Consider the following 20,782-nt stretch of genomic DNA (forward strand, 5'->3'; position numbering starts at 1 on the left):
CAGACTCCCCCGCCCCCCATCTCCAGCAGTCCGGCCACCCCCCTTTTTTTTTTGCGCTTGGGGCGACCCTGATTCGGGTGTGCCTGGGCCCACCCCGTGCGCACGCCTCTGAAGCTAGCATTATTGTGTGATCCTTGAGAACCCCGGAGCTGTGCTGCCCCTGAGTAGTGTGAGCAGGAATTGTGCTTTTTCACATTGCTTGTGAACACACAGGTGTCCAGCTAGCCGGCTTTCAGCTCCCCCACTATAAGAAGTGATCAAGCCCTTCCTGTACCACAAACCCAGGGCCTTGAAGGGACGGGTCAGCGCAGAGAATTCAGGGCTTGCCAACAGGGGGACACTCAGCAAAATGAATTTTGATTAGTAGAAGGTGTGACTTGAAAATGGATTAGTTAAATGGCATTGAACCCCTCACTAACCCCATCAAAGAACTGACCTTACATAGCGCATCAGAGCTCAAAGCTATTTCTTTATGTTTTTTTGGGAGAAAGCTCCATATTCCACAGTCCACACCCCTCTTCAAATGAGAGTTTTGGGGAGGTTGCAGAGAGGTTCCCTGTGCCTCTCTGGTGACTTCGCTTCTGGATTCTCCTGGTCTTTACAGTCTCCTGCTCCTGCAGTGTTAATTTTCTCTCCTTCACCATCCTGCAGCCTCCTTCTTCTCTTCCTGTTGAAATAGCAGCAGCAGTTGCTCTGGTATCTTAGACCTTGTCTACTTCCTAGAACAGTGGGGGCCTATCCCCATTGGCCTATATACAGCCCCACTGTGTAACCCAGATGTGGCTGCATCTTAGTACCAAGACACCAGGGGTCACGGCGCCAGTGGAGATGTACACACAGGCCACTGCCCCACGTGGCCACCAGACTGTGCCCTGTTTTAGCTGGCTACCACACTTTACTGCCCCAAGATGTGCGGTACACGCAGGCTACACATGAGGTACACAAAACCTGTTCTCAAACTGGGCACCAGGGGTCACTGCAGCACTGGCTGGGGGGACACATGCAGGGCACTGCCTCACGTGGCCACCAGGAGTCACTGCTACAACGGTGGTGGTGGGGGAATGATAAACAGGCCACGGCCTGAAGTGGCTATTACCACAACGGTGTGTGTCTGTCTGTTGTGGGAGGGAGATACCAAGAGGGCACTGCCACACCAGGCCACCACGGGGAGGTCACAGCTCCAATTAGTAGATACACATATCAGGCAGTGCCTCAACTAGCCAACAGTGGGCACTACTTCAGATGTGGGAGTGCGGGGCGAGAAGAGGAAATCAAAGACCCTTGCCTCACTTAGACACCAGCAGTCACTTCCCAAATAGGGGATGTCATAAAAATAAAGGGAAGGGTAAAACCCCTTTAAAATCCCTCCTGGCCAGAGGAAAAATCCTCTCACCTGTAAAGGGTTAAGAAGCTAAAGGTAATCTCACTGGCACCGGACCAAAATGACCAATGAGGAGACAAGAGACTTTCAAAAGCTGGGAGGAGGGAGAAAAACAAAGGGTCTGTGTCTGTCTGTATGCTGCTTTTGCCAGGGACAGAACAGGAATGGAGTCTTAGAACTTTTAGTAAGTAATCTAGCTAGGTATGTGTTAGATTATGATTTCTTTAAAAGGCTGAGAAAAGAACTGTGCTGAATAGAATAACTATTCCTGTCTGTGTGTCTTTTTTGTAACTTAAGGTTTTGCCTGGAGGGATTCTCTATGTTTTGAATCTAATTACCCTGTAGGGTACCTACCATCCTGATTTTAGAGAGGTGATTCCTTTACTTCTATTAAAAGTCTTCATGTAAGAAAACTGAATGCTTTTTCATTGCTCTAAGATCCAAGGGTTTGGGTCTGTGGTCACCTATGCAAATTGGTGAGGATTTTTACCAAACCTTCCCCAGGAAGTGGGGTGCAAGGGTTGGGAGGATTTTGGGGGAAAGACGTGTCCAAACTACGTTCCCAATAAACACAGTTAAAGTTTGGTGGTGGCAGTGGAAATTCCAAGGGCAAAGGGTAAAATTAATTTGTACCTTGGGGAAGTTTTAACCTAAGCTAGTAAAAGTAAGCTTAGGAGGTTTTCATGCAGGTCCCCACATTGGTACCCTAGAGTTCAGAGCGGGGAAGGAACCTTGACATGGTGGCAGAGTGGTGGGATTAACCTGAAATCCTTTTGAGATCAATTTGAGATTTTTTGAACCAGAAAAAAATATTTTAAAAAAGGAAATATTTTTTTTCCTTTGGGGCTGCTAGAAAGGAGGTCCAACTGAAAGCAGCTAGTTTTTTCTCTGCTTTGGGAACAGAGCAGAGACAAAACGGGATTATCTTTGTGAATTGCAGGTTTTCTTTGCCTCAAGGCAGAGTATTTAATCTCCTGCATGGAAATGCACAGTCTTCGCAAACTGGAGTTATTCTTTTCCCCCTAAAAGTAAATAAGTTCTATCCATTTGCCTGGAGACAAAAGTGGTAGGGTTTTTTTTTAGGATTTTGATTTTTTTTTTTTTTACAAGGTGCACAGGTTTAAAAAGGAATTTTTTGGAGGGCGGGGAGGGCTACTGGTAAGCAGGTTTCCAAGTAGTTGGAGGTTTTTTGCTTTGATTTGTGGAACAGAGCAGAGACAAAGGGAATTGTCTTTCTTTGTAGGCTGACAATCACTATCAGAGAATAGGTATCCTATTCCAGAACAGCAAAATTTTACAGCCAAGTTTTGTTTGTTTATTTCTAAACCTCGAGTGTAAAGTTAGTTAAAAACAGAGAGGTTAGGATGACAGAATCCATGGCTCAACAAAAGCTGGAATTAGCCAAATTTCAGGCTACGGAAAAATAAAAAGAACTCATGCGGCTGGAGGAGGAGGTACAGGAGGCTGCCCACAGGAGGGAAATGGAGGCAAGGAAGCATGTGGAGGAGGAGAAGGAAAAAGAGAGGAAGCATGAACTGGAGATGGAGAAGGTAAAGGCTCAGCAGAATATACCAACAAACCCTAGCAATCCTTCTCCAGGTACCACTTCCCATTCCAGAAAGTTCCCCACCTATGAGGCAGGCGATGATATTGAGGCCTTCTTAGAAAATTTTGAAAGGGCATGCCTTCGGTACAGCATCTCTATCGACCAATACATGGTAGAGCTGAGGCCGCAGCTCAGTGACCCTTAGCTCAGGTGGCAGCTGAAATGCCTAAAGTGGCAATGGCCACGGCGGAGCTACCACCAGGCCCTGAGGGTCCTTTATCAATACTGCTTGGGCCACGCCCAGGAGGACCCAGGGCCTTGTCCGTCTTTATCCTCTCTAGGCCCCTGCTGATTACAGGGAATGGAGGAAAGGAGTAGAGAAGCCGGCCTGACCAGGACAGGAGAAAGGCAATGGAGATAGTGCGCCTCCCCAGGCCCCCCCGGAGCAGAACCAGGGGCATCGCCAGTTCTGCCAAGTCACGAATAGGTGCACTTGGGGAGTTCGCCACCTTCATAAGAGCTGGTGGGCCACTTCCGGGTGGAGGGACCACTCATGTTGTGAGAAAAAGTCCCTGCTCAAGTGATCCACCCTCTCATTCCAGGCACCTGGTAGGTGGAAGGCCTTCAGGTGGATGTTATGGGATGTCAGAAGTCCCACAGCCTGAGGGCTTCATGGCAGAGGGCAGAGGATGGGGTCCCACCTTGCCTGTTGATATAGAGCATCGCGGCCGTGTTGCCCATGAGGACCCTGACTACCTTGCCCTCCAGGTGTGAGCCGAAGGCCATGCACACCAGCCGCACTGCCCTGAGCTCCTTGATGTTTATATGTAGGGTCAGGTCTTGAGCCGACCACAGGCCTTGGGTCTGAAAGTTCCCCACATGGGCCCCCCAACCCAGGTCTGATGCATCGGACACCAACTCCAATGATGGGGCCCTGTCCCTGAAGGGGACCCTTGAAGCATGTTGCTTGGGGTGAACCACCACTGTAGGGAGGTGATCACAGAGCGTGGCACGGGGACGACCTTGTCCATCCTGTCCGTGGCCTGGGAGAACTTTGAGGCCAACTGGAGCTGGAGGGGCTTCATCCTGAGTCTGGCAAGATAAACCACATATGCGCATGCTGACATGTGACCCAAAAGTTGTCTGTTGTCACCAAGAACCTTGTGACCGAGTCGCTGAGACCTTTCAGGGTCTGTAATCTGCCTGGTGGGAGAGAGGTCCTGGCACACACTGCGTTTAGGAGCACCCCGAAAAACTCTATGTGTTGGACTGGGACTAACGTGGACTTGGTGTTGTTTACCAACAGGAGGAGCTCCATGTGATCCCTCACCTGCGACCAGGAGGTACCCTTGACAAGCCAATCATCCAGATAGGGAAATATCTGGACCCCCCCCACCATCTGAGGTAGGCCACTACCACCGACATGCATTTTGTAAACACCCTGGGGGCAGTGGACAGATGAAACGGGAGGACTGTGAATTGGTAATGATTCTGTCCCAACACGAAACAGAGGAAGCACCTATGCCCCTTGAATATGTGGAAATAAGCGTCCTGTAGATAGAGGACAGTGTACCAGTCCCCAGGATCCAGGGAGGAGATGATGGAGGCCAGGGAGACTATGCGGAATTGAGTTTCACCATGGACTGGTTCAGACCTCACAGGTCCAGGATGGGCCTGAGCCCGCCTTTGGGATAAGGAAATAATGGGAGTAATACCCCTTGCACATGAACTCCTTGGGCACCCCCTCTTGCGCTCCTAGTCCTAGGAGCCGCCCCACCTCCTGCTTGAGCAGAGCTTTGTGGGAGGAGTCCTTCAAGAGGGACGGGGGTGAGCGGTGGTAAGGCAGGGAGGAAGTAAACTGGAGGGTGTAACCTCAGGAGTTGGTGTTGAGGACCCATTGATCCAAGGTTAGCTGTGACCATTCCGGGAGGAAAGCACACAAGCGGTTGGAGAAAGGTAGCTTTATTGGAGGTGGATCCCTGCATCCTGTCAAAAAAGCCTTTTCCCTGCCTGCTTGCTCTTGGAGGATCTAGCCGGGGGGGGGGGGGGGAGAAGGACAGGCCAAGACTGCCTCTGAGGGTGTCTCTTATAGTCCTGCTGCTTCTTATGGGCGGCCTCATACTTCAGAAGAGCGGCCTGGGCGGGAGTCTGCTGTGGCTTGAACTTAGGGTTTGCCAAAGCCGGGACATAGAGCCCCAGAGTCTGGAGGGTCGTGCGGGAGTCTTTCATGCCATGCAGCCTTATATCTGTTTCCTCTGCAAATAGAGCTTTCCCGTCAAATGGGAGATCCTACATGGAAGACTGCGCCTCGCTGGACAGCCCAGAGAGCAGGAGCCATGATTCCTGTCTCATGGATACCCTGCGGAGGCTATTGATTGTGGGTCCGTGTCTGCAGCATCAGAGGCTGCCTGCAGGAGCTGCTGCCCCTTCCTCTGCTAGCACTTTGAACTCCTTCCTATCATGCTCTTGGAGGGAGTCCTCAAACTTGGGCAGGGAGCCCCACAGATTGAATTAGTTCCGGCCCAGGAGAGCCTGATGGTTTGCCACTTGTAACTGGAAGCTCGAAGATGAATAAATTTTCCTTTCAAAAGAGTCCAGTCTCCGAGAGTCTTTGTTCTTTGGGGTCAGGTCTGGCTGACCTTGCCGTTCCCTGTGGTTGATGGACTCGACCACCAGGGACTTGGGCGCTGGGTGGGTATACAGGTACTCATGCCCTTTAGTGAGTACAAAGTACTTGTGTTCCACCGTTTTAGAGATGGAGGCCAATGAGGCCGGTGTTTGCCACAGGGCATTTGAAATCTTAGCCACCCCTTCATGGACAGGCAATGCCACCCTACCCAGTGCTGATGGGGACAACACATTAAACAGGGAGTCTGATGGCTCCTCCATCTCCTCTGCTTGGAGGTGGAGGTTTGCTGCCACCCTCTTTAGGAGTTCTTGGTAGGCCCTGAAGTCCTCCTGCAGGGCAGAGGGGGACGGGGCTGCAATCGCCTCCTCCAGGCGGGGTGAGGAGGCCAGTGCAGTGCTCTGGGTGTCGGCCGGCACCAGAGGGTCCACCACCTGGTCGGACTCCAGACATGGCACCAAGGACGTACGTCCCACCAACTCCTTTCTTGGGGGTCTGGAGAGGGAGGCTGACGGTGCTTCCAAAGTTCTGGCCACCAAGCGAGCTCCTACTGGGGGCTGTGCCGGAGGCCACAGTGCCCACTGGTACCATTGGGCCGGCCACGATGCTCGGTGCCACTGCACCCGCTGTGGCACCAGCGGGACCAGCTGTTCGGGTTGGCTGGCCTGCCCCATTGAAGTTACGGCTACGAATGGAGACCGGACTGGCGTAAGATCTGCTGCTGTCTCTGGACCAGAAGCAGCGGCAGTGCTGGGATCTACGAAAGCCACGGGACCACGATCTCAATGTGGAGGACCGGTACCAAAGGTAACAGCTGCTCCATGAATGGCCTTGATGGGCGGACCCATGATGCCCAGAGCTGCGATGTCTTGGTGTAGACTTGGAGCAGGAGTCCAAGCGGGAATGGCGTTGCTGACCATGCTGTGACCGACTGCAGTACCCTCTCCGAGATGAGGACCGTTGGCGATGCCCGCAGCGGTCCTGTCAATATTCGCTCCTTGAGGACAAGTGGTGCTGAGAGTTCCAGCTGGATGGCACCCAGCCAGACATTCTGGTTGGTGTCAAGGGCGATCCACATGAACTCTGCCCCGAGCAGTTGCTAGGCGGTGAACAGCATCGGGAACGTTCCCTCGACTGAGACTGGAACCAGGCCAGAGGCGACTGTGGAGATCCCAGAGGCAGCTTGCCTCTGGAGCATGGGGCCAACATCGGCGGTGCTCCAGGCACTGGCATGTACATAACGTCCTGGGCCGCCTGGAGGGCTTCACGCGTGGATGGCATCTGGACATCCGGAGAGGCCTGGGGCCCAGTGGGGATTGAGGACTGCTCGACATGGGCCTAGCCTCTGTCTGAGGCTTCCCTCGGTGCTGCTGCGAAGAGGGAGTCTTCCTGGCCCTCTTGGTGTGCCCCGTGGATGGGGAGTGGTGCCAACTGGTGGATGGCACCGGAGGATCACTGCATACCAATGCCATGGTGCCGGGTACCGATTTGGAGTGGCATGCTAGAGTTGGGGTCAGCGCCGACTTCATCAGGATGGCCTGGAGCCTAATGTCCCTTTCGCTTTTGGTCCAAGGCTTAAACGACTTGCAAATCTTGCACCTTTCACTGATATGGGTTTCTCCCAAACAGCGCAAACAGTCTGCGTGTGGGTCACTTCTTGGCATAGAATGCCTACAAGAGCCACACAACTTAAACCCCGGGGTGCGGGGCATGTCCTGGCCTGGGCTCACTGACTAAACTAACTAAACAGCTAACTAACTACAGGTACTAACACTGAACGAACAAACAGTTCTGGGGACGAGCTACAGCAAAGCTGGAGCAGAGCAGTTCCGACGCACTTCACTGGTGGCAAGAAGGTACTAAGGGTGGGGGGAGCGTGCAGCTCCCCTTATACCACACCAGGCAGGCGCCCCTCCAGGGGTTGCGGGGGCATGCTCCCCCCCTACAGGTACTGCTAGGGGAAAAACTTCTGGCACCAAGCACGCACACCTATTGTGGAATACACATAAGCAATGACTCGACGATGACGACGACATGTATGCCCGTGATAATGGACACAGCTCAGCGAATGGTGGGACTTTCCATTCCCACCTCGGCTGGACAAAGATACTCCCTCTGCGATACATCTTTATACCGTAATACCAACAAGTTAGTACTACTGCCCCCCAACGTCGCTAGTTAGTACCCATCATTTTGTATATATTGGTTCAGTCAAAACATCTCCGTTACATACTGCCATCCTGACCTTAGGGAGGGTTCAGTGTGTTCCTGTTATCCTTGGGCAATGTTTTTGTACCAGCCTTGATATCGGGATGTGTTTGCGTGAGTACTCTGTGACTAGCACTTCTTAGGAATGTGTATTTCTGCAATATCAACCCTGTTCTTGCCAGATTCTGTGAGCAGGTCCTGCCTCATAGCAGGCCTCTGATACAAGGGATTATGTCTCAGGCTCTCCTCCTACTATAGTAAATAGTTGCACAGCTATTATCTAAGTGCATGCCACTTCCCAGACTAAATTTTACATCCACTGTTTGGAAAGACTAACCCCTTAGTAACACTGCACTCAAAGCATTAGCCAAATGAAACTTTACAAGGAAGTCTGGCTCTCACAGACCAAATGGGGCCATAACTTTGTTATTCAATTTGCCAGAAACAGTGAACTAAAGTAGAACAGGAAAATCTTGGGCTGTCAGCATTACTGAGTTTTCTGGCAGTGGCAATGAAAGCAAATCCTCATGTAAGATGATGAAATAAAAGGTCATTTGGATCCAGAGTCAAGAAAGATGACATATCATTGGAAGATTTATGCAACAGATTCAGGTTACGAGTGTGTAATCAAGGCAGAGACAACAGACGGTTCTTAAGCAATAAGCTTGGAGACAGCATATTTGTGGCAACGAGACATTTTGTAAGGCAAGAGATCTGGACGTGTTGCAAAGTCACACTCAATCTTCATAATAATGAAATTCCAGCATGATTCAAAAAGAATGATTACTTACCTTCTCGTAACTGTTGTTCTTTGAGATGTGTAGTTCACGTCCATTCCACATTAGGTGTGCACGTGTTGCGTGCACGAGCGTCGGAAACTTTTCCCCTTAGCGGCTCCTGTTGGGCAGGTGGGGCCCCTGAGTGGCACCACTGCGCTGTGCATATATACCCCTGCCGGCCCGACCCCCTCCAGTTTCTTCTTGCTGGTGACTCCGACAGAGGAGTAGGAGGGTGGGTGGTGGAATGGACATGAACACCACATATCGAAGAACAACAGTTATAAGAAGGTAAGTAACCGTTCTTTCATCTTTGAGTGCTTGTTCACGTCCATTCCACAATAGGTGAATAACAAGCTTACCTCTGGAGGAGGGTAGGAGTCACAGAACAACTGATTGGAGGACCGCTCTGCCAACTGCTGCGTCCTTTCTGGCCTGCTGGTTGACCACATAGTGGGTCTTCAAGGTGTGCACCAAGGACCAGGTGGCTGCTTTGCAGATCTCCTGGATTGGGACCTGTGTCAGGAAAGCCGTGGAAGTTGCTTGCACCCTGGTCGAGTGGGCCGTGACTGCCAGGGCCGGAACACCTGCGAGCTCATAGCATGCCCGGATGCAGCTTGTAATCCAAGATGAGAGCCACTCATTCCACTTTCATTCTCTCGGCTACATCCACGAACAGCTGTGCTGATTTACAAAAGGGCTTGGTATGCTCCAAATAGAACACAGGTGCTCGACGGACATCCAGGGTGTGTAGGTTGCGGTTGGGTCCGTATGGGGTTTTGGAAAAAACACCGGCAGACAAATGTCTTGGCCCAAATGGAATTGCGAGACCACTTTAGGGAGGAACTTGGGGTGCGGTCGAAGCTGCACCTTATCCTTGTGAAACACTGTATACGGTAGCTCAGAGGTGAGAGCCCTCAGCTCAGACACCCTTCTGGCCAAGGTAATGGCCACTAGAAATGCCACCTTCCAGGAAAAGTGGAGGAGGGAGCAGGTAGCGAGGGGCTCAAACGGGGGTCCCATGAGCTTAGGGAGGACCAAGTTAAGGTTCCAAGGAGGGACTGGGGAGGGCCTGAGTATGGAAACATCCTCTCCAATCCTTTAAGGAACTGTCCCACCACTGGGTGGGAAAACAAGTTGCAGTGGGGGAGGTTTAGATTGGATATTAGGAAAAACTTTTTCACTAAGAGGGTGGTGAAACACTGGAATGCGTTACCTAGGGAGGTGGTAGAATCTCCTTCCTTAGAGGTTTTTAAGGTCAGGCTTGACAAAGCCCTGGCTGGGATGATTTAACTGGGAATTGGTCCTGCTTCGAGCAGGGGGTTGGACTAGATGACCTTCTGGGGTCCCTTCCAACCCTGATATTCTATGATTCTATGATTCTAACACCGAGCCCCCCAAAAACCCCGGCTGGAAGGCGGAGATGGTCACCAGATGCACTCTGAGTGAGGACGGGGCCAGCCCCTGCTGTTTGAGGTGCAGGAGGTACTCGAGGATGGCTTGCACCGGGGCCTGGCATGGCCGCACCTGTTGGGGCTCACACCCACACGAGAACCTTTTCCACTTGGCCACATTGCTGGAGGGCTTTCTACTGCCAAGCAGAATCTGCTGTACAGGAAGGGAGCACCGGCTCTCCAAGGCATTTAGTCACAGAGCTTCCACGCCGTCAGGTGTAGTGATTGCAGGTCAGGGTGGAGAAGCCACCCGCCGTCCTGCGTGATGAAGTCCCAGTGTAGGGGCAGGACTACCGGGCCTCCACTGACAGCTCTAGGAGTGTTGTGTATCAGTGCTGGCGGGGCCACGACGGGGCAATGAGGACCACTGCCGCCCTGTCCTTGCGTTCCTTGAGGAGGACCTTGTGTATCAAGGGCAGCAGGGGAAAAGCATACATCAAGCCCCCTCCCCACGGGATCGCAAACGCATCTGCGACTGAGCCCGGGCTGTGGCCCTGAAACGAGCAGAACTGAGGGCACTAGGAGTTAGCCCTAGTGGCAAACAGGTCTACCTGGGGAAACCCCCACCTGCGGAAGAGCAAAAGCACGACATCCACACACGACATCCATCCATGTGATACGACCTGCTGAGGTAGTCTGCCAGCTCGTTTCGCACCCCCGGGAGATACGACGCCGCGAGGTGAATGGCGTGGGCTGTACAAAAGTCCCAAAGGAGGAGAGCCTCGTGACAGAGAGGCGAGGAACGGGTACCGCCGTGCTTGTTTATATAGAACATGGCTGTAGTGTTGTCTATCAGAACTGTCACGCTGTGACCAGAGTGGCGTGAAAAGTCTTGCAGGCCCTGAGCTCCTTCACATTGATATGGAGCAACCACTCTGCTCCCGACCACAAGCCCTGAGTCCTGAGGTCCCCGAGGTGAGCCCCGCATCCGTGGTCTGACACGTCCGTCACCAGCATCAGGTCTGGTTGTGCGGCGGCAAAGGGGATGCCTTCGCAAACCACAGGCTGGGACTGCCACCACAGCAGGGAGTCCAGCACGTCCCTTGGGGCTGTCACTACCAAGTCAAGGGGGTCCCTGCCTGTGTGGTACACCCGAGCGAGCCATGCCTGCAGAGTCCTGAGTCTCAGTCTGGCATGCCTGACCACGTGTGTGCATGCTGCCATGTGGCCCAGCAATTGCAGGCAGCATCTGGCCATTGTAGTTGGAAACTGGCGCAGGGAGACCACCGCTTGCTGGATAGCCCGGAATCAGGATACTGGAAGGCTTGCCCTGGCCTGCACCGCGTCCAGGACCGCCCCTATGAATTCCACTTTCTGTGTGGGCATGAGAGTGGACTTGGGGACGTTGACCAGGAGCCCCAGCTCGCGGAACAATCTCAGGGCCACCTCCATGTGGCCCCGCACTTCTGCTTCGGATCGACCAGCCAGGAGCCAGTCGTTGAGGTACGGGTAAACCAGGACCCTCTGCCTCCGTAAGAAGGCCGCCACCACCACCATGCATTTTGTGGGGCCGCGGCTAGACTGAACAGGAGAACCGCAAATGATCTTGGCCTACGGTGAAGTGCAGGAACAGCCAATGTGCTGGGTGGATGGTGATATAAACAAACGCTTCCTTCATGTTGAGGGCAGTGTACCAGCCTCCCGGATCTAGGGAAGGGATGATGGTGTCCAGAGAGATCATGCGGAACTGGTCCTTGACCAGGAACTTGTTGAGCCCGCGCAGGTCTAAAATGGGACGAAGTCCCCCTTTAGCCTTGGGGATGAGGAAGTATGCTAACTGATAACAGCTATCTATGAGAAAGGCTAAGGGACTGCTCACATCCAAGAAAGAGAGGTTGTTCCAACACCGCCACGGATGGTAAGGAGGAACTGGAGGGGTCGGGCGGCAGAGGTATATATGCACAGTGCAGTGGCGCCACACGGGACCCCGCCAGCCCGAAGTGAGCCGCTAAGGGAAAAAGTTTCCGACGCTCGTGCACACAACGTGCGCACACCTAATGTGGTATGGATGTGAACAAGCACTTGAAGAACTTATCACTGTGCTTCTGGATCTGCAGCTAGTGGAAGCTGGAAGTTAATGTTCAGGAAAGCTGCTACGGGAAAGGCATCTGGGAAGATAGACTCCTAGGATTTTCATGTCATTTCTGTGTGAGTTTTGAGACAGAAGACTGTAACCTTACAAACAACCCCAAAAGTTCCATAGCACATAAAACACAGTGCATCTCACCCAAGATAAAAATAACATACCAGAAATGGAAATCACAAATGCCCATATGCTCTCACAAAACAAACCTGAACTTTTCACTTTAGCATCTATCAGCAAAAGCTAGCACTGATGTGTTCTGGAAAGACTGCCTAGCCAAGTGAAGAGCCTATGCAAATACCAACAAAATAGCAGCTTTGGAGTCAGTTATTTAGAGGATGTATTCAATATCAGTGACTCAAATTCTGTTTTCTACTACAGTGCAGTAGAATATGCATATTTTAACCTTCCATGGATGGAAAATTTTAGCTAAGTCCCATTTTCTGTTTTTGGCAAATTGTCAGAGGAGCGAATGAACTTGTGGCTGAGTGTAAGGCTTGCTCCATGCTTTTCCCAGGAGTTTGGAAGGTGGGATCCATGAAGGTATATAAGCACCTAAGTCCCCTTTTTAGGGACTGTTGCAATCCACAAAATACCCACTCTACTGGTGCCAAATCCTGTAGGTCCCTAAACTCACTTAGCACCTGTTTTTTCCTCAGGGCTACCTCCCTCGAGGTAGAAAGAGCTAGGTGTCCAGCTAAGCCCCAGAGTGATTCACAAACTGGGAGAGACAGGCATCCGGCTGCCCAAGGAGACAGATCTGGAAGGCAGCCTCTGAGCACACCTACAAGATCAGGTCCTCAGGTGAATTCACACTAAACTGCCAAGGGCAGAGAAGCTCCCTTACAGTCTTTAGCCTAGTGGCCAGGGTACTCACCCCAGAATGTGGGAGACCCTCCATTCAAGTCCTCCCCCACGAGACTGGGAGAAGGGATTTGAACAGGGATTTGCCACCTCCCATCTGAGTGCCTTAACCACTAGGGTAGCGAGTCATCTTAATGCTTTCTCTAGCCCAATTAATAGCCAGATATTCTATTGTTTAATTAAAGTGGCACTACTTCAATAGGAGAGACTGCAGGAGCCCCACAGCAAAATATTCTATAGCATTGTTGTAAGAGTTCAAATCCCTGGCACCAGCATATTACACATACTTCTGAACACTATAGACTGAAATGGCCTTAGTTTGACTCAGGCTGTTTTTAAGGCTAGCATGCCCAACACTATTCTCTGAGCAGCAGCAACCTTTGACACACCTACCTGTGGCAGGCTGCATTCTTCACCCTCTCTCTCTCTATTCAGCTATGTTGGTGTATATGGATCTTATATTAGTTACCTGCAGGGCTGTTAATGTGGGGAAGTTATTGTGAGGAAGTTATTCCTCGGAGCAGCAAGATTTTTTGTCTGCAGCCCCACAGATGGAATAACATTCCTGTCCCATTAAAACCTACACGAACATGATCTGAGTTTTAGAGAGTTTTCATTTTTTATACTGATGCGGTGATGGAAAGTAAAGGCCAACTGCACTGTGCTATTTTACAGGTATCCCATATTATGTTCTAATTGAGTGTCATTAACATCACTTTGCCATCTCCTTGAGACACAGCTCAAAAGGTTAAGTCGGCAGTAGGTAAAATTTGAAATGAAATACATCAGACACATGCCATTTTGCATCTTTCCTTTCCTGGCAAGGATCATTACAAATAATCAGTGTGTAAACAGAGGTGATCTCCATTATCAGCAGACTTCTACTAGATTTGCTTAGTGATGGCACAGTTCAGTGTCTGCAACATATATGGGCGAGAGCAAGGATATCAAAACTTTGCTAGTGGTCAAGTTGTACCATCCCACAGAGAAAGCCAAGGGAGACTGCAGCCCAGCAACTGGTTGGGAAGAGGCAGTGGGATTGACAGTACTTTCCTTTTGTCCCCCTTTCCTGCAGAAGCAGTACTGACAGTGGGTAGGCTCCCCCACATCAAGAGCGTAATGCAGGCACAGAGTCTGAGTAACTACTTCAAGCAATAACACAGGTGTGAATATCTGCTTGAAAAGAAGAGTTCCTTCACCTCTCTCAAGCTCCCTTTCAAGGAATGCACACACCTCTAAAAGGCTGTTCTCTTAGCATTAAGCTTCTCTAGTTTCTCCCTCCCACTGAGTTTCTGCCTTTTGGGGTTTGTCCCCAGATACAGTAGTTTCTACTTTCCCTCCTCACTTCGTAATTTACTAACCATGATTTAAATTGTTCTATGCACCTGTAGACTGTTTTGGTTTTCACAGATACTTTCAACTTCTCCCAGTCTAGTATCATCTGAATTTCATTAGCTGCTGTTTACAGCCTCTTTCGGACAATTAAAGGGGCGCCAACAATGTAAGTCACTTTTGTCTATTTTTTAAATCCACTCTTGTTGCTTTTAGTTATCTTTGGTTACTTGTAAAGGAATGGAGGAAAATACCACTTTTTTCAGTTTATTTTGTATTGTTCTCAGGTTTTATACCACACAACACCATCATACACTCAAGCACTTTCCTATCTATCATTATGTGTCACATGAGGTTCATCCATATTCTCATCCTCATTCTAGGAGAGGATTGCACGTGCAGTGTTTTGGCAAGAGTTTTGGTTTTTCAAATGTACATGGCTGTGTATGTTCTGAGTTTATGTTAGAGAAGGCGGATGGAAGAAAATGCACCATGCATTTGGAGTGGAAGGTGATGAGGTTTTGTGATGGTCCTTAGTTCCTGCGGGAGTTCATTTCACTCAATACTGACTATACAGGGGAAACTGACTATACCAATTTCCCCAGTTCACAATGGTCTTCACAGAGAAGGAGGGGGAGAAGAGTTTTAAAGAGTGAGTGTAAAATTACAGAGTTTGGTAGGGGAGTTGGGAAGCGGGGGCGGGGAGGATATCCAAAACTCATTAACAAGGACCAGATTTCGAGCTGATGGTATCCCTTTAACAAAATGTTAAATAAAATGGGCCTCTACATTGATCTCTATGGTAATCCCACTCTCCTTCTAGATCTCACCTAAAGAATCTGAGAAAACTTCGGAGAGGAAGCAGCACACAAAACAGGGCTGGAATCTAGTTTCATTTTATTTTAGCAAACTGCATGTTCATCACTTATCAACAACTCTACACTAGGAGTTAAAGAACTCTCACTTTTTTTTTTTTTTTTAAAAAGCGCAAACAAGAAGTGAAAACTCAGGTTCTTCATCTTTTAAAAAAGATTTCAAAGTTGGATTAAAGATGACTTGTATATATTTTGGTATTAGGTAACAGATGGAGGATGTGTGGAATCGCTTACTCAAATCACGACAACCTGGCTAACTGAAACTCAGGAGATTGCCCATTCTGGGACCCCTTTGACATCAGATGGGTCAGAATGTTTTGCATTCACTCTGAGATCAGACTCATTTTCAAGGGGAACCTGTTGGTCTGAAGAGGCCAAACAAAACATCTCCTTAGCAAATCACTACAATGGCCATGCAGAGAGAAGCACCTTCAGAATTCAGTGCGAGCATTGTATATATTTTGCTTCTCCACAGAAGCATTAGGAACCCTTTGTGTTAGTTACCATGCAGGAAATCTAAGGAGAAAACTCCTGCAGTTTTGGTCTTTTCACTTCAGAGTTACATTTCCCCACTGATCCTGTTCCTGCTGTGTAAAGATATAAAACTCTTTTTTGAACAAGTTCTGAAAGCAAAAACCCAAAACAAACACCATAAAATGTACAGATTACACACTCTAGAAAAGCCCTAAAATTATTGCAAAAACTAAAGACGACTTGTTCCAGGAGGAGGGCAGGCACAGGGCATCTAGATCTAACTCGGGTTGGTTTGACTTAGTTTTCAGCTTTTCCCCATCATTCAAGAAAAAAAAAAAAAAAATTAAGAAGTGTTTAAGCATTAGAACTAAAATACAAATGCACGTTGACGTTATAAAACAAGATTGTGGATTTGACCATGGGATTCCCTGACACATTGGAAAAGTTTACTTTTTTGCCCGGAGAGACTTCCTCATGGTGGATTTGCCCTTGGTAGGGGATTTCGCTTCTCTCCTCCCGCTCGCTGCTGGTTTCTTGGAAGAGCTGCTACCAGAGGGCCTCTTGATTGATGGGGCTGCTGGTCTGGCTTTTTTGGCAGGGGTTTTGACCTTGGGTGCGGGCTTTGCTTTCCCCCGGCGGGCTGCAGGGGCCTTTCTTGGCTTGGGTTTGGATTCTCTTCGTTTCACTGGGGGGGCCCTGCTCCGGGATTTTGGGGGAGATCGCATCTGCATCCTGTCAGGAAGAAAGGACAAGAGAATTTAGTACTAAGGCACCAAAACTTGCCTAGAGACCACGGGTTAATGGCTATAAAATGGAGCAGATTTCAGCCTCCTTCATCTTTAACATGGAGGACCCAGCTTGCAATGATCCACCTCAATTTGAGTAGCCAGACTCCCAAGAGCAAGAAAATCTTTTAAGCAAGATCACAATGTAAAGCTCTTAACAGTCCCCATGATGATCTAACTTTGTATCTCCTTTGTTAGCATATAACCCTATGAATAGTGCCTGTCATTCAGGAGTCTGAGTCACACAACCCAAGCATCTTAGAGCTTTCCTTTGTGTTGGGTTTGTTACTAATATAGCCACTCAGCGTAAATGTACATTTGAAGTAAGAACAGTTTCATTTGGCTTTAGAACAGTAAATACACCAGCCAAAAGAGAGAAAAGTAAACTTATCCTGTATTTATCAGATATCATTAAAACGTCCCCAGCTTTTAAAGTGAGACCACAACCTTTCCTAAAGCATAGAAGAAACATGGAGAAGCTAAATGGAAAAAGGAAATGGACACTAAATATGGCACAAAGAATAAGAACAGGCCCATCTCAGCTTTTATGAAATTGAGTAAAAGACTATCACTAGAGTCTGGCAAGGTGCACACTGACCACGTGTGTACAGCACCTACCATGATAGAGTCCTAATCCCGACAGTGCCCATAGCCTCCAACCACAAAAAAAACTATACACCACCTTGCAAATACCTGCATCATCCACTGCTATTCCAGTCCTGGGCCTCTCTGCAGCAGTAATGACTATCTGTGGATAATTATCCACTGCCAGAGATTGAACACTATAGAATTTGACCTCTAGCCTCCAAAGGTGAAATGTTGGCACACCAACCCACAGCCTCACTAGAGTCTTCTGTAGCATATATTTAGTACTAATGGTGACTAACCAATTCTCAGCAAGTAGCCCTAGTCCTAAAGAACTTTACCACAGCCATGATAAAGTTCCAATCAATTGCCCCAAACTCTGGTTAATCATGACCTCAGTTCTTTCATGGACGATCCAATGTTTGAGTCGCCCCTGCACTATGACGTTTTGCTGGAGCCTGCTGCTGAAGAGCCATGATTCCCATGAAGTCTGTAACTGCAAGTCAGTCATACTTTTTAGTATGTCATACCGGAGGAGCCCTGTAATGAGGAGGTGTGGCTTCCCTCAGAGGGAAGGACAGGGAGGACCACAACATGCCCGCTGGTGTGCAGAACCAGGAAGGCCAAGCCTGCCCCAGGCAGGACAGGAAGAGGAAGTACAAAAGGCAGGCCCTGCAGCTCAGTTGGGCTGGAGACGCCAAGGGAGACAGATGCATCCCGCCTGCTGCTGGAACCTTTAGAGGAACCCCACCGTGCTGAGGACTGGCCAGATCTCCCTGGGCTGCTAGCTGACCAAGATGCTAAGTAGCTGTGGGGGCTGCCGCCTGAGAACTGGCCAGAGTTCCCAGGGCCACCGGCCAACCGAGACACCAAGGAGCTGCTGGGGCTGCCACCTGATGACTGGCCAGAGCTCCCCAAGGAGACAAAGGATCCCCACATTACAGAGATACCAAACCCCAGGGATGTAGGAAGTAGCCCAGGGGAACTAGACGACCATCTGGTTAAGTGCTGGCCTGATCCTAGGTCAGCGTGTTGCGGGCGGACCACTCTGCCACTGTTAGGGCCCTAGGCCGGGATGTGGTGGAGTCAGTTGGGCCCACATCCCATGCCACCCTACCCCTGGGGTGGAAGCCTCCCCACCGTAGGCCAAGAGGCCTGTGTTGGTCTACCGTGCACTGAGCCCTAGACTGCTTTGCTGCCCTGCCCTGACTGAGGGTCCAGGGCTCAGCCTTATCGCTCTGCCCAGCCTGAGGGCCTGAATACTAGATGCAAGCTAATTCCCTGTTTTTGAGATCAACTTTACAGGTATGTGACAGTGAGGAGGCATGGCCTCCCTCAAAGATGGACCAGTAGGGACGGCCACGCAGGCTTACAAGCCCATTAATTTTCAGCTCTATACCTTTTCTTTGGAGGTGGTTCTTCCTCCTCTGACTCTTCTTCCTCCTCAGACTCCTCTTCTGCCTCCTCTTCCTCCTCTTCAGATTCCTCAGAATCCTCCTCCTGCTGCTGCTTCTCTGGGAACAGCACACCTGGGCTACAAAAGTAATCTTGTTAACTCATGTCAAAGAATACAAAGTTCAGTGTCAGATGGCTGAAAGGGAGCCACTGATTGACCCTGCATTGCCAGGACTAGTTGCCCATTTTGTTAAAGTAAAACCTAGCTAGTTTGAGCTTCCACACACTGTGGACTTACACATGATGCTGATTTCCATGCATGCGGCTAAATATGTAGAAATCAATGAAGTGCTGCTACGGAAGGGCCAAGGTGGATGAAGTCAAGCTGGCTGCAAATTAATGGACATGCCACAGCCCCATCTCTCCCCTAAGCAGTCCTGCCTCAAGCTCTCTTACACATTGCTCCCTCCCATTGCAGACATAGCAGGGGGATGGCAGTTTAAGTCCAGGTTCTCACTGATCATGGAGCAGGTCCTAAAGGAATTCATTTTGAAGCACTTGGAGGAGAGGAAGGTGATCAGGAACAGTCAACATGGATTCGCCAAGGGCAAGTCATTCCTGACCAACCTGATTGTCTTCTATGAGGAGATAATTTGCACTATGAATACGGAGAAAGCGGTGGACATGATTTACCTTGACTTTAGCAAAGCTTTTGATACAGTCTTCTTGCCAGCAAGTTAAAGTAGTATGGATTGGATGAATGGACTATAAGGTGGATAGAAAGCTGGCTAGATCGTTGGGCTCAACAGGTAATGATCAACAGCTGGATGTCTAGCTGGCAGCCAGTATCAAGTGAAGTGCCCCAGGGGTTGTTCCTGGGGCTGGTTTTGTTCAACATCTTCATTAATGATCTGGATGATGGGATGGATTGCACACTCAGCAAGTTCGCGGATGACACTAAGCTGGGGGGAGAGGTAGATATGCTGATGAGGTTCAACACGGACAAGTGCAGAGTTCTGCACTTCAGAAGGAAGAATCCCATGCACTGCTACAGGCTGGGAACTGACTGGCTAAGTGGCAGTTCTGCAGAAAAGGACCTGGGAACTTCAGTGGACGAGAAGCTGGATATAAGTCAACAGTGTGCCCTTGTTGCCAAGAAGGCTAATGGCATATCAGGCTGCATTAGTAGGAGCACTGCCGGCAGATTGAGGGAAGTGAGTATTCCCCTCTATTTGGCATTGGTGAAGCCTCATCTGGAGTACTGTGTCCAGTTTTGGGCCCCACACTACAAGAAGGATGTGAAAAAGTTCTAGAGTCCAGCAGAGGGCTACAAAAATGATTAGGGGGCTGGAGCACATGACTTATGAGGAAAGACTGAGGAAACTGGGATTGTTTAGTCTGCAGAAGAGAAGAATGAGGGGAGATCGTATCAGTTCTGCTAAGCTACACGAGCCAGGGCAGGTTGGTAATTAGAGGGGTTTTCTTAAGCAGTCTCCCAGGAGCAGTGCAGAGCAACGCTTGCGGGAGGGATAGCTCAGTGGTTTGAGCATTGGCCTGTTAAACCCACGGTTGTGAGTTCAATCCTTGAGGGGGCCATTTAGGGATCTGGGGCAAAAATTGGGGATTGGTCCTGCTTTAAGCAGGGGGTTGGACTAGATGACCTCCTGAGGTCCAAGCCAACCCTGATATTCTATGATTCGATAGCTGCTTTCAACTACCTGAAAGGGGGTTCCAAAGAGGATGGAGCTAGACTGTTCTCAGTCGTACCAGATGACAGAACAAGGAGTAATGGTCTCAAGTTGCAGTGGGGGAGGTTTAGGTTGGATATTAGGAAAAACATTTTCACTAGGAGTGATGCACTGGAAAGGGTTACCTAGGGAAGTGGTGGAATCTCCTTCCTTAGAGGTTTTTAAGGTCAGGCTTGACAAAGCCCTTGATGGGATGATTTAGTTGGGGATTAGTTCTGCTTTGAGCAGGGGGTTGGACTAGATGACCTCCTGAGGTCCCTTCCAACCCTGATATTCTAGGATTCTAATCTTCTATGATCCCAGGCAGCTGTGCTGAAGCCATGATGGACTTGAAGATTAATAAAAGAACAGGAGTACTTGTGGCACCTTAGAGACTAACAAATTTATTAAAGCATAAGCTTTCATGGGCTACAGCCCACTTCATCGGATGCATAGAATGGAACATATATAGACACACATACAGATAAGTTGGAAGTTATTTTCCTGAAGAGTTTCTTGGTTGGTAAAGCCATCGTAATGTTTAATCAGATTTGTTATCATCAGAACCTAGAATGATACGGGTTATACAATGTTGGCCATAATCACGGTTGTTAAACCCTATTAAAAAAAAAAAAAAATCTTTCAAGGCAAAAATATTGGTCCTGTGAACA

General features: G+C 49.5%; 1 protein-coding gene across 16 annotated transcripts in view; it reads right to left on the reverse strand.

Moving 5' to 3' along the window:
* Positions 1-14,523: 14,523 nt before the first annotated feature.
* The window catches only part of HP1BP3 (heterochromatin protein 1 binding protein 3), an 80,152-nt gene continuing 73,893 nt past the window's right edge, over positions 14,524-20,782 (reverse strand). For all 16 annotated transcript variants that reach the window (XM_084651937.1, XM_084651941.1, XM_084651946.1 and 13 more), the window contains 2 exons: positions 18,389-18,523; positions 14,524-16,351 (listed from right to left, as the gene is read on the reverse strand). In XM_084651937.1, coding sequence (XP_084508063.1) covers positions 16,066-16,351; positions 18,389-18,523 — 421 coding nt within the window. In that variant the 3' untranslated portion in view covers positions 14,524-16,065. The remainder of the gene's footprint in view (positions 16,352-18,388; positions 18,524-20,782) is intronic.

This window comes from Lepidochelys olivacea, assembly GCF_965140295.1.
Source record: "Lepidochelys olivacea isolate rLepOli2 genome assembly, chromosome: 18".
In the NCBI taxonomy this organism is placed as follows: Eukaryota; Metazoa; Chordata; order Testudines; family Cheloniidae; genus Lepidochelys; species Lepidochelys olivacea.